At 37.2% G+C, this 19,991-nt stretch overlaps 1 protein-coding gene across 1 annotated transcript in view; it reads right to left on the reverse strand.

The window, feature by feature from the left end:
* Positions 1–389: 389 nt before the first annotated feature.
* LOC127415698 (ras-related protein Rab-10) overlaps positions 390–19,991 on the reverse strand; it is a 31,861-nt gene continuing 12,259 nt past the window's right edge. The window contains exons 2-6 of the mRNA XM_051654519.1: positions 5,776–5,836; positions 4,128–4,266; positions 3,670–3,759; positions 2,922–3,023; positions 390–1,458 (exon numbers count right to left, since the gene is read on the reverse strand). Coding sequence (XP_051510479.1) covers positions 1,372–1,458; positions 2,922–3,023; positions 3,670–3,759; positions 4,128–4,266; positions 5,776–5,836 — 479 coding nt within the window. The 3' untranslated portion in view covers positions 390–1,371. The remainder of the gene's footprint in view (positions 1,459–2,921; positions 3,024–3,669; positions 3,760–4,127; positions 4,267–5,775; positions 5,837–19,991) is intronic.

Genomic DNA, 19,991 nt, shown 5'->3' on the forward strand with positions numbered 1-19,991 from the left:
CCTCAAATAATACACAAGGTTTAACAGAATTAATGCAAGTTATTTTATAAAATTAAAAGTTAAACATTTCTGCCTTTAAACCCTTTAAAAATTGGCCTCATTCGCTTCTATTATGACATTTTTTTTTTTGACGAGTCAAATTAATTTAGTGTTTATTAACATTACGCCAAAAATTCTGTTGATTGAGCTTAACTTGTACTGAACCAGCAATTAACTGTTTGATGAGGTGCTGATAATTACTGATAAAGTAAAAACAATATAAAGCAATAACACTTTTTACTTCATGAAACTTTTTCAAGTGGATGACGTCCCCAAATTATAGCACACACACCGTACTCATTTACTACACCAAAACCTCAAATAAACCCAGAATAAATGTGACAAACATGTAACTTAAACAAGCTTATTTTTAATGGATCTGCAAAATTGTTTGAATTTCCAAAGAGAACGCTCCCCTCCCTGACATGTATATCTTGACTAGAAGAGATACTTCCTGTGAATTACAAACATGGCAAAACTTACAAAAGACCCCCAAAAACCCAAAGAAACCAGCATGCAGGAGAGAATGAGTAACTGAGTATGTGAGGAAAAACAAAACAAATAATACATTGAGTAGATTCATAAAACACGTAATTCTGAAAAATAGAGGGGGAAAAAATTATAATGCCATTCTCTTCTGAGCAAACAGGATGAATCCGGATGGTTCCGCTCGAGCATGTGCAAGGTTGAGTTAGTGGGGTCAGGCAGAGAGGAGAGGACTAGTTTGTGTTTTTAACTGTTACAGGAAAGTGATGGTTAATTGTGTTTTGGGGAGGAGGGGATGAGCCCCTCGGGCTCTACATTAAGGCACCGGACGAAAGAAATCAACTCAAAAAAACCAAATAAACCCAGCTAGAGATCTCTCACACTAACACACAACACTAACCCCAAACACTGGACAAAAGCCTTCATCTATGATATCATACTGAATGCTACGGCCGCTCATCTGTGCGTCTCCAGGTCCTCTAGCGGCCTTTATGTAGTGGTGAACACGCTTTTGTTTGTTTAAATTCATTTCTTTCTTTCTTTACACTTTAAAATAAGGAAGAAGAAACATGAAATGACTTTTTCTCTTTACATTTTTTTTTCTGAAATAAAAATGTCAGCAAGCAGTCATGAGTGTCAGAGAACCATTAGAGATGTGTTTTTACAGAGAATCCTATGAGAAGGACAGAACAGAAGAGTGTTAGAAATGAGGGATGAGTGAATGAGAGAGAGTGAGGGGGGTAGAGAGAGAGAGAGAGAGAGAGAGAGAGAGAGAGAGAGAGAGAGAGACAGAAGAAGAGAGATTGTGTGTGTTTGAGTAAAATGTGCAAGTAAGTGTGTGTCTGTTCAACTGCAGCACTTGGTCTTCCATCCTGTGACTCCGCCCCCAGTGCTGATGTCCACGTTTTCACTGTTGGGCTCTTTTACAGGTGTCTGCAAATAAGAAGAAAAACAAAGATACATTTTTCCAATTTGTGGTGTTTCACACTAGGGGCTTTGATACAAGAGTCCATTTGATGCCAGATTTCAGTTTACACTTTAAATTAAAGGGATAGTTCACCCACAAATGAAAATTCTCTTATTTACTCACCCTCATGTCATCACAGATGTATATGACTTTCTTTCTTCTGCAGAACACAAATTATGATTTTTAGAAGACTATTTCAGCTTTGTAGGTCCAAACAATGCAAGTGAATGGTGATCAGATCTTTGTAGCTCCAATAAATCACAAAGGAAACATAAAATTAATCCATACGACTCCAGTGTTTAAATTCAGAAGCAATCTAATAGGTGTGGGTGAGAAACAGATCAAAATTTAAGTCCTTTTTTAGTCATAATCTCCACTTTAATTTTAATTTTCAAATGTGAAAGTGAACTAAACAGGCACCACATGTGACTTTCAGATGTAAAAGTGAAAGTGGAGATTTAGAGTAAAAAAAAGGACTTAAATTTTGATCCATTTCTCACTAACACCTATAATATAGATTTAACCACTGGAGTCTTATGGATTACTTCCGTTTCCTTTATTTTTTTTTTTTGAGCTACAAAAGGTCTGATCACCATTCACTTGCATTGATTGTATGGACCTACAGAGCTGAAATATTCTTCTAAAAATCACTGTTTGTGTTCTGCTATAAAAGGAAAGTCATACACATCTGGGATTGCATGAGGGTGAGTAAATGATGAGAGAATTTTCATTTTGGGGTGAAATATCCCATTAACACCATTTAATTGGTTATGGATCCTTTAAAGGAATATTTGGGGTACATTACAAGCTCAGTCGACAGTATCTGTGGCATAATGTTGATCGCCACAAAAATAATTTTGATTTGTCCCTCATTTTCTTTAAAAAAGTGAGGCACTTACAATGGAAGTGAATGGGCACTTACATTAACTCTTCTGTTAAAACTTACTAATAATGACTGATTAATAATATACGTTTTGAGCTGTAAATCATCATTTTTACAGTCATTTTAAGGTTTGGTGACATTACATCAAAGTTGTAAGACTGGCTATAACTTTAAACAGAAAAGGTTAGTAAGTGATTTTATCATACTACAATCATGTTTACACGCATATTGTTTATGTCTTGTGGCTATACATTTGAAACCGTGAGTTTCATTGTATGTGTTCACTAGAACCAAGATATTTGCTTTTTTTAAAGAAAATTATACCACAAGTGCTATCCATTGAGCTTAACTTGATTTGATCCCAGAATATTTCTTTAATATCGGGTCTAATTTACTTATATTCCAGAGCACCTCTGCATAAATATAATGACATGAATAACAATATTAGAATATAAATATTCACAGTATGTCAGCTGTAACTGACATTACTGATACAGAATTTAAGGACTGGTGGTGAAATCTTGGGTTTGTTATTTTTGAACTCACCTTTCTGAGAATGTCTTCTGCTAATGTGAGGAACGCCTTCTCGATGTTGATGTTGGCTTTCGCGCTCGTCTCGAAGAAGCGAATTCCGTGTTCTCTTGCGATCTGAGGGTATGCACAAAAACAGTTAAAATTTACCGAGTGTGTGGCCCTGAACTAGGAATGTGCCAAACTACATATTTTCAAAATCAACTAGTCGGTGTTAAACGAAGCCCTGTATAATTAGGCTGGTTTAGGGTCATGTCCCCAAAACATTGATCAGATTTGTTTGTTGGCGATAAAGGAACGCTAAGTGCCGTTCTTCAATACGGTAAACAACAAATAGGCTAAATACAAACCATTGTTTATATAAAAACAACAGACATGCAGATTATGTTTAATAAAAGGAACATTGCTCAAAGTAGTCGTTCTGAAATGTATTGCTGGAAAGTGGTGAGTTTGTTACAAAACCAGAGCTCTGATGGCTGTATCAGTGGAGATAAATGTAAAGTTTTTAGCATTCTAACAGTAACTGTTACATTGTGTCTACACAGGAAGTGATCAGCATGACGCGATGAAATTAGATAAAATCTATTATAATAAAAAAATGTCTACACTGCAAACATTGCATGTTTGCAATAAAGATACTGTGTAGCATTTACTATTAGCATGCTAAAGCACAGCACATGCCGTCAACAAGCTAGAACGGTTTCTGAGAAGTTGCATCACAAAACTCATCATCTATAAACCACTCTGACCCTGTACATCTCACCTGTTCCCCCTTGGCTTTTGGTACGATACGTTTGTCCTCCATGTCACACTTGTTGCCTAGCAGCATCCTCTCGACATCCTCATTGGCATGCTGTAACAAACACACACAAACACTTTTCAGAAGACTTAAATATATAGAAACCTTTAAGCAGTGGCGTTCACTCCGGGAGTCAAAATGACAGGTGAAAAGTGTGGACGTTATATGCAAAAATAATTTCATCTATGCTAGCTTAATAGGCAGAGACAAATAGAAGTAAGCCTTCCTATTCTTTGCTCTTTTAGTCAATGCTCTTGCTCATTTATTTATATAAATTGAGGGGAAGACGTTTAAAATTCTGAAAGTTATGCTCTTATTTTAAAAGATCAAGGACAACTTGATTCCTCATGATTTGAGCGCTTTAACAGTGTTGTTGTCAGAGGGTTACAGTAACGTTACAGTAATGTGGTGCGGTGCCAGACCTCATCAATGTTTCTGAGCCATTTGCTGATGTTTTCAAAGCTCTTGGCGTTGGTGATGTCATAGACCAGCATGATGCCCATAGCCCCTCTGTAGTAAGAGGTAGTGATGGTGTGAAACCGTTCCTGCCCCGCTGTATCCCTGCACAAACACACCAACAACCACAATCAAACACTTTTGCCCCGTCTGTATGTACTCGAGCAGATTCTCAAAAGACTGAATGTTTCATATAACAGACATACACGTAAGGCATTTAGCAAGTGCTGTAATCCAGAGTGACTTCCAAATGTGGTTCAACTTCACATATATCACAGCCATGGAAAAGCAAGTTATCTGCTTGGATAACATTTTTGTTCCTCATATTTGAGCTTTGGTGGCATAGCACCATGAATGTGTCACCACATGGAGTTTTGGAGATATGACAGTAAAATAAATGTATTTAGCTTTCAAGCAAAACATCTGATGGTAAATCTCCACTGAGGTAAAAGTTGTTAAGTGCACAGTCATGGAGATTTTCTTTAGAAGACCGTTCAGATCTCTTTGAATTTGTGTCTGTGATGGTCAGTCTATCTCTTACATTGACAATTAAAGGAATACTTTAACATTCTGTAATCCTTTCCTCACCCTCATGTCGTTTTAAACCCATATGTAGTGTTGTCACGGTACCAAAATTTCGTTTGACGTGTATTTTTTGCCTGAATCTTCACTTTCCAGATAAACAGTTTGCGACACTTTTAAGTCACGTATGAAATTTCATCTCTTTACACTGTCCTTTGAGTCTGACAAATGAAATGTAGGACACAGCTTTGAAGAGTTTGTATTTTAGACTACTGGTGTTTGTGTATGTGGTAATTTTGAAATGTTATGTTTTAAATTGTATTACTGTGAAGCACTTTGGTCAACTCTGTTGTTTTAAATGCTTTATAAATAAAGTTGAGATTAAAGCGTAAATGCTGTGATTTAATTATGTAAATATATAGTTTACATGTGCTGTGTGGTTCACAGTAGATTAGTGCTCTGCTCTGTCATCTGATACAACATGTCATGAATGATTCTCAATATGTTTATAGTGGATGAGCGGTTGGATTTAAAGTACGCAGCTCTTCCACAGTAAGATTGCAGCCTTTAGCGGTTTAATAAATCACACTAGGACATGTCACAATTTTAATTTGATTAATTGTCAATTTCAGTTTAAGGAGTAGCAGAACGTGCTCAAAATGAGCATTTTAAAGCAGTAGTGTGTCAGTCATACTGTACGCATGTAGCGGATTGAGTCGGTGCTCGGTACTACAGAAACACTAGTATAGTTACATCTTTTTTATTTTAGTATCGACTTGGTACCAAAGTACCGGTACTACCCATTTGACTTACTTTCTTTCGTCAAACACAAAAGACGACATTTTGGAGAACCAGTTGCTCTTTCAAATGAGGGCAAGTAAATAATGACAAAACTTTCATTTCAGGGTGAACTGCTCCATTCAATTGTGCAAAAAGTTACCTGCCAACTTGCCAGTAACTCAAGTTTTACTTCCCACAAAAGCCAGTTTTGGCCAGCATTTGGCACTCATCGAGTAATCATTTTGAATCCTTTATGTACACAAACATAAATACATTTGATAAAACTATACAAACACTCAGACGACTACTCACCATATCTGTAGCTTTATCTTCTTTCCCTGCAATTCAACTGTTTTGATCTTAAAATCGATTCCTGAAAAGACAAAACAGAAACAGAAATACTGTTGAATAAAAACCATGCAGTTTTGCATTAATTTAGCAGTGTTGACACTGCGCTTTCCATACAATGAAAGTGAACGGGGACTGATGCGGTCAAACTCCAAATAGGACAAAAAGCACCATAAAAGCAATTTTACGAAAAGCAACCTTTTGTGTTCCACACAAGAAACATAGTCATACAGGTTTGGAATGACATAAGGGTAAGTGAAGGCAGAATTCTCTTTAAGTTAACTATTCCTTTGGCCCATTCATACCAAGAGTGATGCAATAACGACAACAATTTTTGTGTTATGCCGAATTTCTGTCATCTTCTGAAAAAAGTGTGATGCTTCCGATTCGATATCGATTAATTCACACGTATGAGCTTATATGTTGTTAGCTTGTATGTTTTTAATGTTAAAGTGCTTGTGTGTTTCACTCTCCCTCTCTCTCCTCAGCAGTTCCCTGTAAATGTTAACTGTCTTGTCTTATGATAAAAAGGCAAATATCAATAAAACTGATTTCATATACCATCTGCAAGATATGCATCTTTTTTTTAAACAGATGTGATTCATGAACCTCACAAAAATCCATTGTTTTCTTCCTGTCGAGCACTCGTACAATATCTTCCTCTTAAGCGTGTACGCTATCAGTCTGAATCAAAACTCTTAAACCCTAACTCCGTTACATGATGCTCAGTCCGTGACATTCCAAGCAGGCAAACCGAGCCGTGTAACCTGTTTGCTGCTTGCTGGATCCACACAAGCGCGTGACAGTAACTTCAAAGTAAAATCGCTTCACGTGCGCAATGACTCAGAGTAAATGTCATATTCAATGTCTACTATGCGTACAATTGGTTTGATTGTCTTTGAGAAAATGTGATTGCGTGCACTGTTTATTTCCTTCTTCCTAATACAGTTGTGCTCAAAAGTTTGCATACCCTTGGAGAATTGGTAATATATGCACCATTTTTAAAGAAAACATGAGTGAGCAGGCAAAACACATTTCTTTTATTTCTTATGGGATTCATATTCAACTGTAGGTTATAACAGAATGGCACAATCATAAAACAAAACATGGCAACAATGAAAAAAATGAAATGACCCCTGTTCAAAAGTCTGCATACCCTTAGTTCTTAATACTGTGTATTGCCCCCTTTAGCATCAATAACAGTGTGCAGTCTTTTGTAATAGTTGTCAATGAGGCCCCAAATTCTTGCAGGTGGTATAGCTGCCCATTCATCTTGGCAAAATGCCTCCAGGTCATGCAAAGTCTTTGGTCGTCTCGATGATATTAAGGTCAGGAGACTGTGATGGCCACTCCAGAACCTTCACCTTTTTCTGCTGTAACCACTGGAGGGTCAACTTGGCCTTGTGCTTAGGGTCATTGTCATGCTGGAAAGTCCAATAGCGTCCCATGCGCAGCTTTCGTGCAGAAGAATGCAAACTGTCTGCCAGTATTTTCTGATAACATGCTGCATTCATCTTACCATCAATTTTCACAAGATTCCCCGTGCCTTTAGAGCTCACACACCCCCAAAACATCAGTGAGCCACCACCATGCTTCACAGTGGGGATGGTATTCTTTTCACTATAGGCCTTGTTGACCCCTCTCCAAACATAGCACTTATGGTTGTGACCATAAAGCTCTATTTTGGTCTCGTCACTCCAAATTACAGTGTGCCAAAAGCTGTGAGGCATGTCAAGGTGTTGTCGGCATATTGCAACCAGGCTTTTTTGTGGCATTGGCGCAGTAAACGCTTCTTTCTGGCAACTCGACCATGCAGCTCATTTTTGTTCAAGTATCGTCGTATTGTGCTCCTTGAAACAACCACACTGTCTTTTTCCAGAGCAGCCTGTATTTCTCCAGAGGTTACCTGTGGGTTTTTCTTTGTATCCCGAACAATTCTTCTGGCAGTTGTGGCTGAAATCTTTCTTGGTCTACCTGACATTGGCTTGGTATCAAGAGATCATCGAATTTTCCACTTCTTAATAAGTGATTGAACAGTACTGTCTGGCATTTTCAAGGCTTTGGATATATTTTTATATTATTTTCCTTCTTTAAGATATTTAGCCTGTTCAGTGCATCCATGTGAGAGCTAACAAACTCATTGACTATTTATACACAGACACTAATTGCAATTTAAAAAGCCACAAGTGTGGGAAATTAACCTTTAATTGCCATTTAAACCTGTGTGTCACCTTGTGTGTCTGTAACAAGTCCAAACATTCAAGGGTATGTAAACTTTTGATCAGGGCCATTTGGGTGATTTCTGTTATCATTATGATTTAAAAAGGAGCCAAACAACTATGTGATAATAAATGGCTTCATATGATCACTATCCTTAAAAGACCTTTTTTTTTTTTTTTTTTGCATGATCAGTCATATTTCCAAAATTCCACAATTTCTGCAAGGGAATGCAAACTTTTGAGCACAACTGTATATTGATAATTTATTTGTGTGCAAATAAATTGCTAAAATTGAATGACCAAACAGAAATCAGAAGAAACTGCTACCTACCATTTAAAAAACAATTATATTTTTATTAAGACAATTTGTTTTTTTTTTACAAAGTTAAAGTTTTATGTAACATTTTGAGTAAATAACTATAGTGCTAAATAAGAGTATTTTCGTTTTTTTAAGCAATTTTATGTTTTATGTTATTTACCATATTATAATGTGTGCTATCTTGGCATTATATTGGCCTATCAGCCACCATGAACTCAGTATATCAGTAAAAAAAAAAAAAAAAAAAACATATTGGTTGACCACTAGTCACAATTTTCTATTTACCTGTTTGAGCACTAATTTAAATAATCAAAATTAATCGCAAACACAAAATCAAGGGAAATGAATAATGATTTGTCATAATCTTGCAGCCCTGTGGTAATGGTTGTTCTATTCACACTAGTAAGACTAGTGCATTTGCATTTGTTCTGTAGTATCACAGGACAGCCCAGGACAGTTGAAAGTAGTGTAACTGTGTTTGTGGAAATGATGAAGGGTACAGAGATCTCTACCGTTCAAAGGAACACTAGCAGTGTGTGCTGTTGAGACTAGCACAGCCCAACACGGACAGGCAAACAGAATGGAAAGGGTTATCTGAGAAACTGCTGAGAGTTTAATGGCCCAATTGCACAGTAACCGCATTCAGACACACAAACTTCCATTGGAAAACATTCTGAGTGAATCGTTGTGCTGTTAAATACTGCGTCCCTGCTGATGGCAAAACTTTATAAGCTGTGTTTGACAAGCCAAACATCATTACTGTTGCTCAAGCTTAGGCTTTGAACAAACCCCTAACCCTAAGTAATAAACTTTGGCACACAATCTGCTTGCACCATTTGTGCTAAGGACATGAATGATACCTCAAATTTTACGTCTTTGAGGAGTGCTAAAACGTACTTTTTTAGCTTGATGAATGACAGACTTAAATTGAAGGAGGGACCCGAACCATATCTAAACATCAGAATATCATAGTGACATATGGGTGGGCCTCATATGACTTGGACCAGTAAACAATAGGGCTGGGCGATATATTGAATATTCACTATATAAATCGTGATGATTTTGGGATATAAGGGATGCACGATATATCAGCGGCCGATATATTATTGGCCAATAACCGGGAAATATTTTTGACAATAATTTTGTTACGGTTTATTTGTTTGCAACTGAGAATCTCAGACTGGCAACCATATTCACTTACAGGTGTGAGTTTTGAAGTGTCCTGTTCATACAACAGCTTACAGTAGTAGTTCGAATACAGTCTGTATGAACGGACAAGCGAAGTCAAACTGTATTTTAACAGCTGTAACCATAGTGATGGTGACTAAGATGGCTATACACATTCCACAGCGAAGCTTTTAAATGACACCTATTTTAAAATAAGAAGCTTTCAATAAATTAGCTAGCAGTTCCAGGTTAAAGGATTAGTGAATGAGCTGTGAATTCTTGGTTATTGGTATCAGCCCAGAAATTCCTTTAGGGCTGCACAATTAATCAGAATAACACCAAAATGGCCATATGGTCATATGTGATTATATAACTGCAAAAGGCTGTGATTAAAGACGAATAAACATGTCTATTCGCACTTCAGAATAATCAAGTGACGCGCTGTTCTGTGCACGTGCAGGTCTTATTAGCTCATGTTTTTAGCTCTTTTAGAGCAGCGGTTCACATGCACTGTGAAGTACTGCAGATTCAAGCATTCACGCAATTCCAAACATTAGTAACCACTAAAAGTTATTATACAAACTAGTGTTGTCAAAAGAACCTGTACTTCGGTACCAAGTCGATACTAAAATAAAAAAGATGTAACAATACCAGTGTTTCTGCAGTACCGAGCACCGACTCGGTACCAGTGCACAGTATGACTGACAAATGACTGCTTTAAAATGCTCACAGGCTGATTTTGAACACGTGCTCAGTTACTCCTTGTACACTGAAATGGACAATTAATCAAATTAAAATCGTGACATGTCCTACTGTGATTTATTAAACTACTAAAGGCTGCAATCTTACTGTGGAAGAGCTGCATACTTTAAATCCGACCACTCATCCACTATAAACATATTGAGAATCATTCATGTTGTATGAGATGACAGAGCAGAGCACTAATCCACTGTGAACCACGCAGCACATGTAAACTATATATTTATATTATTAAAATAACAGCATTTGCACTTTAATCTCAGCTCAACTTTATTTATATCGCATTTAAAACAAAGTGACCAAAGTGTGTCACAGTAATACAATTTTAAACATAACATTTCAAAATTACCACAAACAAGCACCAGTAGTCTAAAATACTAGGGCTGCCCCCGACCAAAGATTTACCTAGTTGACTAGTAGTCATTCATTTAAGCCATTAGTCAACTAGTTGCACGTTTATGATATTCATTTAATTACTTATATATATTTTGGTGGGGCATCAGAAAATGGTTTGAGTTCCGGGACTGAGAAAGAATGTTATAAGTAACATTGCTAACACTGTTCTACATTACAGAGAAATACTAAACCATAATAATGAGCCTTTAAAATACACATTTTACAAGCGCACGTACGAAGTAAGCCATAGCGACAACGGCAAAAGCAGTAATGATTCTGAATGTGTCGGAAAAACCAGCAAGGAGACTGTCTGATTTTGTTAATTTATAGAGAGAAATGCACATTAGTGTTGTGCCGACAGACGATGATCTCGGGGATCGACGATGGTCAGAGTGATTCCCAATAGCTGATGCCTTTGACGATGTCAAGATGATATTTGGCTCGTTTTCCCATGAATTAAATTATTATTAGGCTATTATTATTATTATCAAATTAATATTACAAATAATTTGCCCCCAGACACACAGACACGTGCTTGAATAAACACACTTTATTATATTTTTAAGAACAGATGTCTATGCGCATATATGACGTGCAGATACGGAGGCGTGCAGTCTCGTGGAACACGCACATGTAAACGTTTCTCACTCTTTCTTTGTTTCTGTCTTCTGAAATTTTTTTTATTTTTGTTGCAAGAACAGTATCGAATATGCGTGCTGCAAATGACCTCAGACATCTCAGCTCAGGAGGTGCTTTGAGTTCAGTTCGCTTTATTTCCACAGAGCAGTTCATTGTGACCACAACTGCAGATTTAAAATGTAATAATAAAAAATAAAAAAATATTAAAAAAAAGTGTTTCAAAACTTTTGACCGGTAGAGAGTGTGTGTGTGTGTGTCTGTGTGTGTGTGTGTGTGTGTGTGTGTGTGTGTGTATATATATCTCTATATCATGAAGGAGGGAACATCACACACATGATGTATTTTCCCAGATAACGAAATACCAGACCGGTGGAGAATGCACAGATGAAGTAGGTTATTTGCCAGAGAGATGTTGACAACTGTTGTAAAGCCATCTTTCAAAAAGTTTAACACACATTTTAATTGCACTTATTTTTTTCCAGTTTCATTTAAATTTTTAGTTAAAATAACTAAAAAATAAAGTTCAAAGTTTGAAATCAAGGTGTCTTGCTGTATTGTGTAGGCTTAACCCTAACCCAGCTTAACGAAAATTACCCCATAGTACCACCTAGCGTCCATCAAGCGGTAATACCAGTGTTCGTCATTTTTCTGTGGAGTTTTTTCTGCGACCAACCAACCAGTCAAAACTTGGTCGACCAAGACTCTTCTCATCGACTAACGTTTGGCCGACTATCAGGGGACAGCCCTATAAAATACAAACTCTCCAAAGCTGTGTCCTAAATTTCATTTGTCAGACTCAAAGGCCAGTGTAAAGAGATGAGATTACAGACGTGACTTAAGTCTTCATTGATCACACAGGGCCTGCGAGCTGTTTATCCGGAAAAGTGAAGCATCCGGCAAAAAACATACATCATAATAAAAGCACGATTAAAAATAAAATCTAGATGCCTGAAATTGAATAAAAATATATTAACTGTATAGTAAAATGTAATATTCACTTTAATAATAATAATCAAAATATCACAAGCAAGACTGCTCTTAAACGTTTGGCAAAAAAACAATTCAATGATGACATGTTAAAAAGTTCTATTTTCACTTGTTAAAAGATTTAAGAATGAATTGATTAGACACCATTTTGATGATGAAATTAAACTTTAAAAAATTTCTGGAAAATAATAATAATAATTATTAAATAATTAAAAATAAATAAACTGGTGTGTACAACAGCACATTATAATTTTAGCATATTTTTGCTGTGCTATCGAAATTTGTATCGTGAACCGTGAAATTTCACTGGTATCGGTACCGACTACTGAAATTTTGGTACCACGACAGCACTAATACAAACCTACAAATGTGGCAAAAAAAAAAAAACATTTTTTGTAAAAATATTTAAGTTAAATATTGCTTCTTATTACACGGCTCTCTGGAACAGTCGATTCTGATTGGTCAACTGCGCCATCTAGTGGTCCGATATTGCTCTGGAACAACCGCACATCCACATATCAGACCAATCATCCGGGTTCTGCGAGTCGTCTTTCCTGTTTCTCGGCTCCCTGTGCGATCTCTACAAGCAAGCTAATAAAATAATTTAAATGTTTCATGTCCATTTATTTGTTTATTTGGCAAATAGTCTTGTAATAGGCTGAATAATGAGGAGTCAGACAGTCATTTTCACACACACACACACACACACACACACACACACACACACACACACACAAAAAACAAAAACAAAAACAAACACCAACAGAAATGGATTTCAGCTGTTCAACAATTTCTTCTCAAATTACATAATTTCAACACAAATCAATATTATATGTCCATGTATGTATTTATTTGGTTAGTAGCTGTGTAATAAGCGGGATAATGAACATTCAGCTGGTTGTTATCGCACAATAAACCCCGACAGGGTGATCAGGACGTCGTGAAGCGGAGGGGTCTTGTATTACCCTGAAGGGGTTTATTTTCTCTTTATCCCTTACTTATTATACTACTGTGTATCATTGTATATAAGAGATTATATATAATATAAAAAGTGCAATCCTATTCTTCCTTGTGGTCATTAACTGAAAAACTGTGGGGTAACGCCTTAATTTTTTAAAAATAGATTTTGATTCAATGCCTTCAAAATAATGAATCTACCTGTTACAATTGTTGTTTGGATGAAACTATAGTTTCTCTAATTATCGAGATGTATATCGAATATCGTCAATAGCCTGAAAAATATAGAGATATAATTTTTGGTGCCATATTGCCCAGCCCCAGTAAGCAACCACCCAGAACTCCATAGCAAAATGTTAAAAACCACTGAACATCTTAGCAACTGCATAGCAACACACTGGCAACACCATGTCATCGTGGCTTTGACATTTGCATGGGCATGCACCATTCACATTTTCTGAAGAAAATGGTGCTTGCCATCAGGGTTAGGAATCGAAAACCAGTTCTTATTCACGACCAGTTCCTTTTTTTTTTTTTTTAATACAAGAACTGAAAGATTTTCATTACCGTCAGTCCCACTAACAGTTCTCAAATGCGCATTCTTCCACCTATGCGGACAGCAATGCCATCTTCAGTGTGAAACACAACGTGATCAGTGCAGCCCTATTCCCAAATAAACAACTCTTTTTGCCTGGTTCATTTTTTGTGAATCAAAAACTTCCTGAAACACAAGTCATTCATGAGTCCTAAATCAGAGTAATTACTGCCTAAATGTTCATATGACTATGTATAGTTAAATATATGGATGTCCCGATAGCATTCGTTTTGTACATAGCCTATGTTTGCTGTGTGACGTGTTGGTTGAGGTTTGTTGAACAACACACAATTTAATCTGATTGCACTTTATTTTTTTCAGTTTCATTTTCATTGTTAAAATAAATAAATAAATCAAATTAAAAGTTTGAAATCAAGCTGCCTGTATGTATGCATTGAGTTTAACTATTATATTTAAAACATTATTTAAACAGTTCTGAAAATAAGACAAAAAATTATTATTTTTTTTAATCAAGAATCTTTGTGAAGATTCTCTGATAGTTGTCAAGCCTGCCAATAAAGCAGTTGTGACGTATTAGTCTGTAATTACAATGGAGCGGTTTCTGAGACCACCAAATTCGAATCCTTCCGTTTCAGGGGTCAAACCCAAAAGATGACGATATGATGAGCAGTATTTAAGTTTAGGATTTACATGGACAGAATCAGTTGATGCACCACAACCTTTATGTGTCGTTTGTCAGGAGATTTTAAGTATGACAGCATGCGACCTGCTAAACTCCACAGACACCTTGACACCAAGCATGCTTCAAGCCTTTCAAGGTCAGAAAAAGTTGTCAGAGAATTTGTCAAATTAAATGTAAAGACCACTGAAGCTTCATATCACGCTGAGCTGAGTATTGCCAAGGCGGGCAAAGCACATAACATCGGAGAGACATTGATTCTGCCGTCAGCCAAAGATATGCGTTCCTTGATGGTAGGAAAGGCAGCAGCTTCTAAGCTTAATTCTATTCCACTCTCTGACAACACAGTGGGTCGGCGCATTGCTGACATGGTACAGGATGCAAAGGAGCAAGTGTTAGAAAGCATCAGGCACAGCCCATTTTTTACACTCCAGATCGACTAATCCACTGATGTGGCCAGCTGTTAACATATGTGAGGTACGTGAAAAACATGGACATTCAAGAAGAGTTTCTAATCAGTAGTCCTTTGCCTGCATGCGCACGCACCTCTTTGTTACACATCTTCTGACTGGTTTGACTGAGATGGGTTGTTTTTGGAATTTCAAATTATGTTCTTTTTTTGTTGTTGTTGTTGTTGTTGCTAGAAACTACCATTGTTTTGTTCCATTTTTTTCTCCACCATTGTAAAAGTGATATATAAAAAGTTGCATATTCAATGTCATGATTCAGTTAATGCACTTTTCTTGTTAAACAATAAATGTTAAAAATGATTAAATAAATGTCAAACAAATTGTCTAACTGTATTACCGGTTTTGAACGCAGATACGCACCGGTATGAAAATTATGACATCGTGGCAAGTTTCTGACAATCATATTTAAAAGTAATATCAAACAACATCAAACACAAACTTTTATACACACAATCTCTCTTACGCACACACACAGCTGCACAATGGGTGGGAGCTACTTTAATGAAATGATACACAAATGAGTCACTCTCACAGTACACATAACCACACCAAAACTCGAGCACACAGACAGAACAGACCAACAGAGAAAGAATGTTTTAGTACTGCTAGAAAGTAGGGATGGACATTTCAAGAAATTTCAACACATAAAAAAAATTTGCAATAGATTAATTGAATGGAATGTCAGTTCAACCTTTACACCTGTTTCTCTTATGAAAAAATGAGCACTATGCAAAAAAAAAAAAAAATCTTCTGAGGCATCACAATCACTTCAAATAAATGACAGAATTTTCATTTTTGGATGAACTACTGTAATATTCAAGTAGTTTTTATTATTCGAATATTTAAAGCTGAACGAGTACTTGAGTAATGATTACTCGTGAACATCTATATTGGAAAGCATCAGAAAAGACAAACATTTGAAAAAAGGAAACAGTGCTGATGTGAGTGAACATGAGAAAATAAAGACGGTACACAGAGGGTTTGGAAGCTCAAGTAGAGAAAAAGGACACATTATTTGGACACACAGTTTAACCTCTGGAAACACGTCAAAGGACATCGAGTGGGCCGCACAAACACATATACACACTCACTCTAACAGCTGATGGATATTTCCAGCTTTGTGAGCTTAAAGTTTGAGCCTCACTTTCATAACAATTAATATTCTGTCATTATGTACTCGCCCTCAGGTTGTTTTAAAAACCCATTGAACTTACTTTCTTCACTGGAATGTCCAAACTTTTCTTTTCCATACATCGAAAGCATCAAGTGACCAAGGGCTGCTGAGTTGAAAAATGACACAAAAACACTTGCGCTATATTCTGTAGTCGATGCGATAGCTTTGGTTGAGAAACAGACATCCAGTATATTAAAGAGCATCTATTATGGTTTTTCAAATATTACCTTTCATGTTGTGTGTTATATAGCTGTTTGTGAATGTAAACAAGTCTTCTGCAAAGTTTCAAAAATCAAAGTGCGCGACAAATGGAGTTATTGACTCCCAAAAGAAAGAACCGATTCTGAACACCTGAAACGAGTCGTTAGTAATTCCAGACTTACTTCCTGTACTAACCTACATAATTTGGTAACAAAACCTGCCTCTGGTCTATATCCGTGTACAGCCAGTGCATGCTGTTAGCCTGTTAGCTGTTAGCCTCTGCTAACCAGCTAACTCACGTTATTGTCAAACTACATATAAACTTACCACAGAGAAACGTCTTGTTCTCGTCGTGCTTGCGATGGTGGATCGGGTTGATCTTCCGATGTATCACTATCGGACTCGGGCTCAAATTGGTAAGGGAAAACAGACATTTTTTCAGACGGAGCTGAAACTCAGATATGGTAGTGGGCGTTTCCTTAGACCAATCACAACAGACTGGGACATCTGACCAATCAGAGCAGATTAGGCTTCCTGAAAGGAGGAGTTTAGAATGAATCCTTTAGAACGGATCATTGAACGAGTCGTTTTTGACACTGGGGAAAAAAAAGGTAATGCTGCAATTTAAATAATGAGCACATTAAAGTGTTTTTTGACCTTGGATGCATGTAAATCTATTGTATGAGTCCTTTAAAACAAAATTAGGCACGTTTAAAAACCATAATAGGTGCTCTTTAAGTTATTATTCACAAAATTGTTACCCTTTGCCCTCAAATCAAATACACATTTTAGAAACTAGTCGCAAACACAACTGTTTGCTGTATGTGCGCAGCTCTGTTTTCTGTACTGAATTTACACTTAAAGCATGTATGAGGCTAATGAGCCAAGCGTGTTGTATTTACAGCACTCTAGATTCACTAACTGCACCATTGCGTAATTCCAAACATGCTTAGCTGCTAGAAGTTACTATCCAAATCTAAACTCATAACCTCTAAACACCATGTTTTTGTGGACAGAAAGCATTTCTCTGCATCAAAAAGCATTGTCAACTCTCCTACAATTACATTAATATGGTAATATTTTATAATTGTATGCTACAGTTTTATTATAAAATAGTAATTATTATTGTTCATATAATAAAATTTTTTTTTGATAATTTCATAACTTATTAGGTCCAACAACAATTATGAAAAGTGGGTTGAAGAATTATGAAAATTGCAATATATTTAAAAATAAGCGTAATTAGACTTTTTTCCCCGAATCGTTCAGCCCTACTTCAGAAGACTTGGAACATAGTGCACAAGTCGTGTGCCCTACATTTACACCGTGTCCTAACCAGACGCAACACATGATAAAAGGTATCTTTTCCATCTTAGTCAGAGTTTTTGTCCTAACCAGCCTTGACACACGACGAGCACAGCGACAGGGCTTTCTATTTTTGGAATGGTTTCAATTTCTGCGACGTCGCGCCAGGCAGCGCAGTCAACAAATGGGTCTAAAATTATTCTTTTTACAGTATATTAAATCCGGCATCTCACTAGCCGGTTCAGAACAACTTGATTTTGGCTGAGAGTGTCACACACCTACCACATGTTGTGCTCGAGGTCTCGTTCTCTTCAGTCGGAGCTCTGTCACACACGCATGCACGCACGCACAGTTTAAGAATGGCAGAGGGGAGACATACCGGCTCATTCTAACTTTCTCTCCACTTCCGTCACATGGAGTTCGGCGAAATAAGAACAACAGTACCGCGTGAACATAACCAATCGTAAGTACTCATAAAGTAACTTTTCCCTGTGTATGTGTGTGATTGTGTATTTTTCCCCTCAGAGCTTGCCGTAGAAAGCATTACAGTGCTTGTGTGAGAAAAAGAGTTGAGTTCAATAAACATACTGCTCCGTCTGTGATTGCTAGGGCCCTATAAAATCAGATTTATTTTTTCCCAAATTCAGTGTTTTCCGTTTTATTTCTCTAAATTATAGGTTTTAAAGTTTAATTACATTTTATCATTAAAAAAACAACTGTCTTATCAAATGAATTTATAGAATTTTAATAAAAATGAAAACAGATCAATTACTTTTCAACAAATCATTGCATTATTTTTATTAAATGAAGAGCTTCTATACTGATCCTCACAGCACAATCCAAAACACAACATTTGAGTTTTATGTATTTATTTTGTCAAATGCAGTGCTACACAGTAGAGCATCACAGTATAAGAGACTTTTATTTTGACGTTTTGGCGGAGAACCGGATACTTAGATGACTTCACCAGACTTCTCCCTTCCGTAAAAGCAGTTCGCCCTATGGGCTACTGAGCTTGTTAAAACACAAAAGGCTTTGATTTAATCTGCATGTGTTGCACTTCACAGTGAATAAAGTGCTCCGCTCGTTGTCATTTATACACACAAAGCACACGTGATGTTAAAGTCAGCATGAAATCAAAATCGACCCAATCTATGTTTTTAACGCATGTTTCTGGTCATGTTGTGAACGATTCGTCCATGCATATGTTTCATTTTTTAAAACATTTTTGACCTCGTAATCTTTTATCAAAATATCATAACTCGCTTTTCCGGTGATACAACTGACTCCTCTCTGGTGACGTATGCAGGACTTCGCCAAACATTTAGTTTGCTTTAACCCTGCCCCTTTAGCATATCATGTACACAAACCTGGCTGGCATCAAAGCAGGTAAAATGTAGAGATGAAGAGGTGTTTCGGATGTTTCCCTCCCCAAACCCTGTTCCCTACCGCAAACTACCTTGGTTATGAGCCCGCTGACATGAATTCACACTTTGAAGGATGAAAAACGGCGAAATCACCGTTCTGGTCGAGGCATTTGACACAAGAGTGCTACCAGATGTGATCGCTTCTGAATGGAACACATCAGAGAAAGCGCTTGGAGTTTTTTACTCTTTTTTTTTTTTTTTAACGCAGGCATCTTTGGGAGGTATCTTGGGATGTACAGCACAAGAGTTCTTTTTCCCTTTATATTTAGTGCATTGCGATTCAAAACATTGAAATATTGTGATCTTTTACTCGCTCGATTCAATGGCTACAGCCTAGTCATAAGCACAAATCACGCTTTGCTGAGTACATTTAATGTTGTCAGTTATTAACTTGAGATCCCAGCTCAATAGCAGCACAGTGGAGGGTGTATGTGTGTGTCGATTGCAAACTCGCATTCAGATCTGCCAGTATGCAACCCCCACTTTTCACATTTGTTTCTTGTTTGATAAGCTGTTTCACTCGGAAATACGTCACAATACTAAAATAAAGTCATTGTGACTTTAATGATGCAGCTCACAGGGGCCTGGGTAGCTCAGTGGTAAAAGACGCTGGCTACCACCCCTGGAGTTCGCTAGTTCGAATCCCAGGGCGTTCTGAGTGACTCCAGCCAGGTCTCCTAAGCAACCAAATTGGCCCAGTTGCTAGGGAGGGTAGAGTCACATGGGGTAACCTCCTCATGGTCGCTATAATGTGGTTAATTCTCGGTGGGGCACGTGGTGAGTTGAGCGCGGATGCCGTGGTGGATGGCGTGAAGCCTCCACGTGCGCTATGTCTCCGTGGCAACACGCTCAACAAGCCACGTGATAAGATGCGCGGGTTGATGGTCTCAGACGCGGAGGCAACAGGGATTCATCCTCCGCCACC

Source organism: Myxocyprinus asiaticus, chromosome 25 (genome assembly GCF_019703515.2).
Source record: "Myxocyprinus asiaticus isolate MX2 ecotype Aquarium Trade chromosome 25, UBuf_Myxa_2, whole genome shotgun sequence".
NCBI lineage: Eukaryota > Metazoa > Chordata > Actinopteri > Cypriniformes > Catostomidae > Myxocyprinus > Myxocyprinus asiaticus.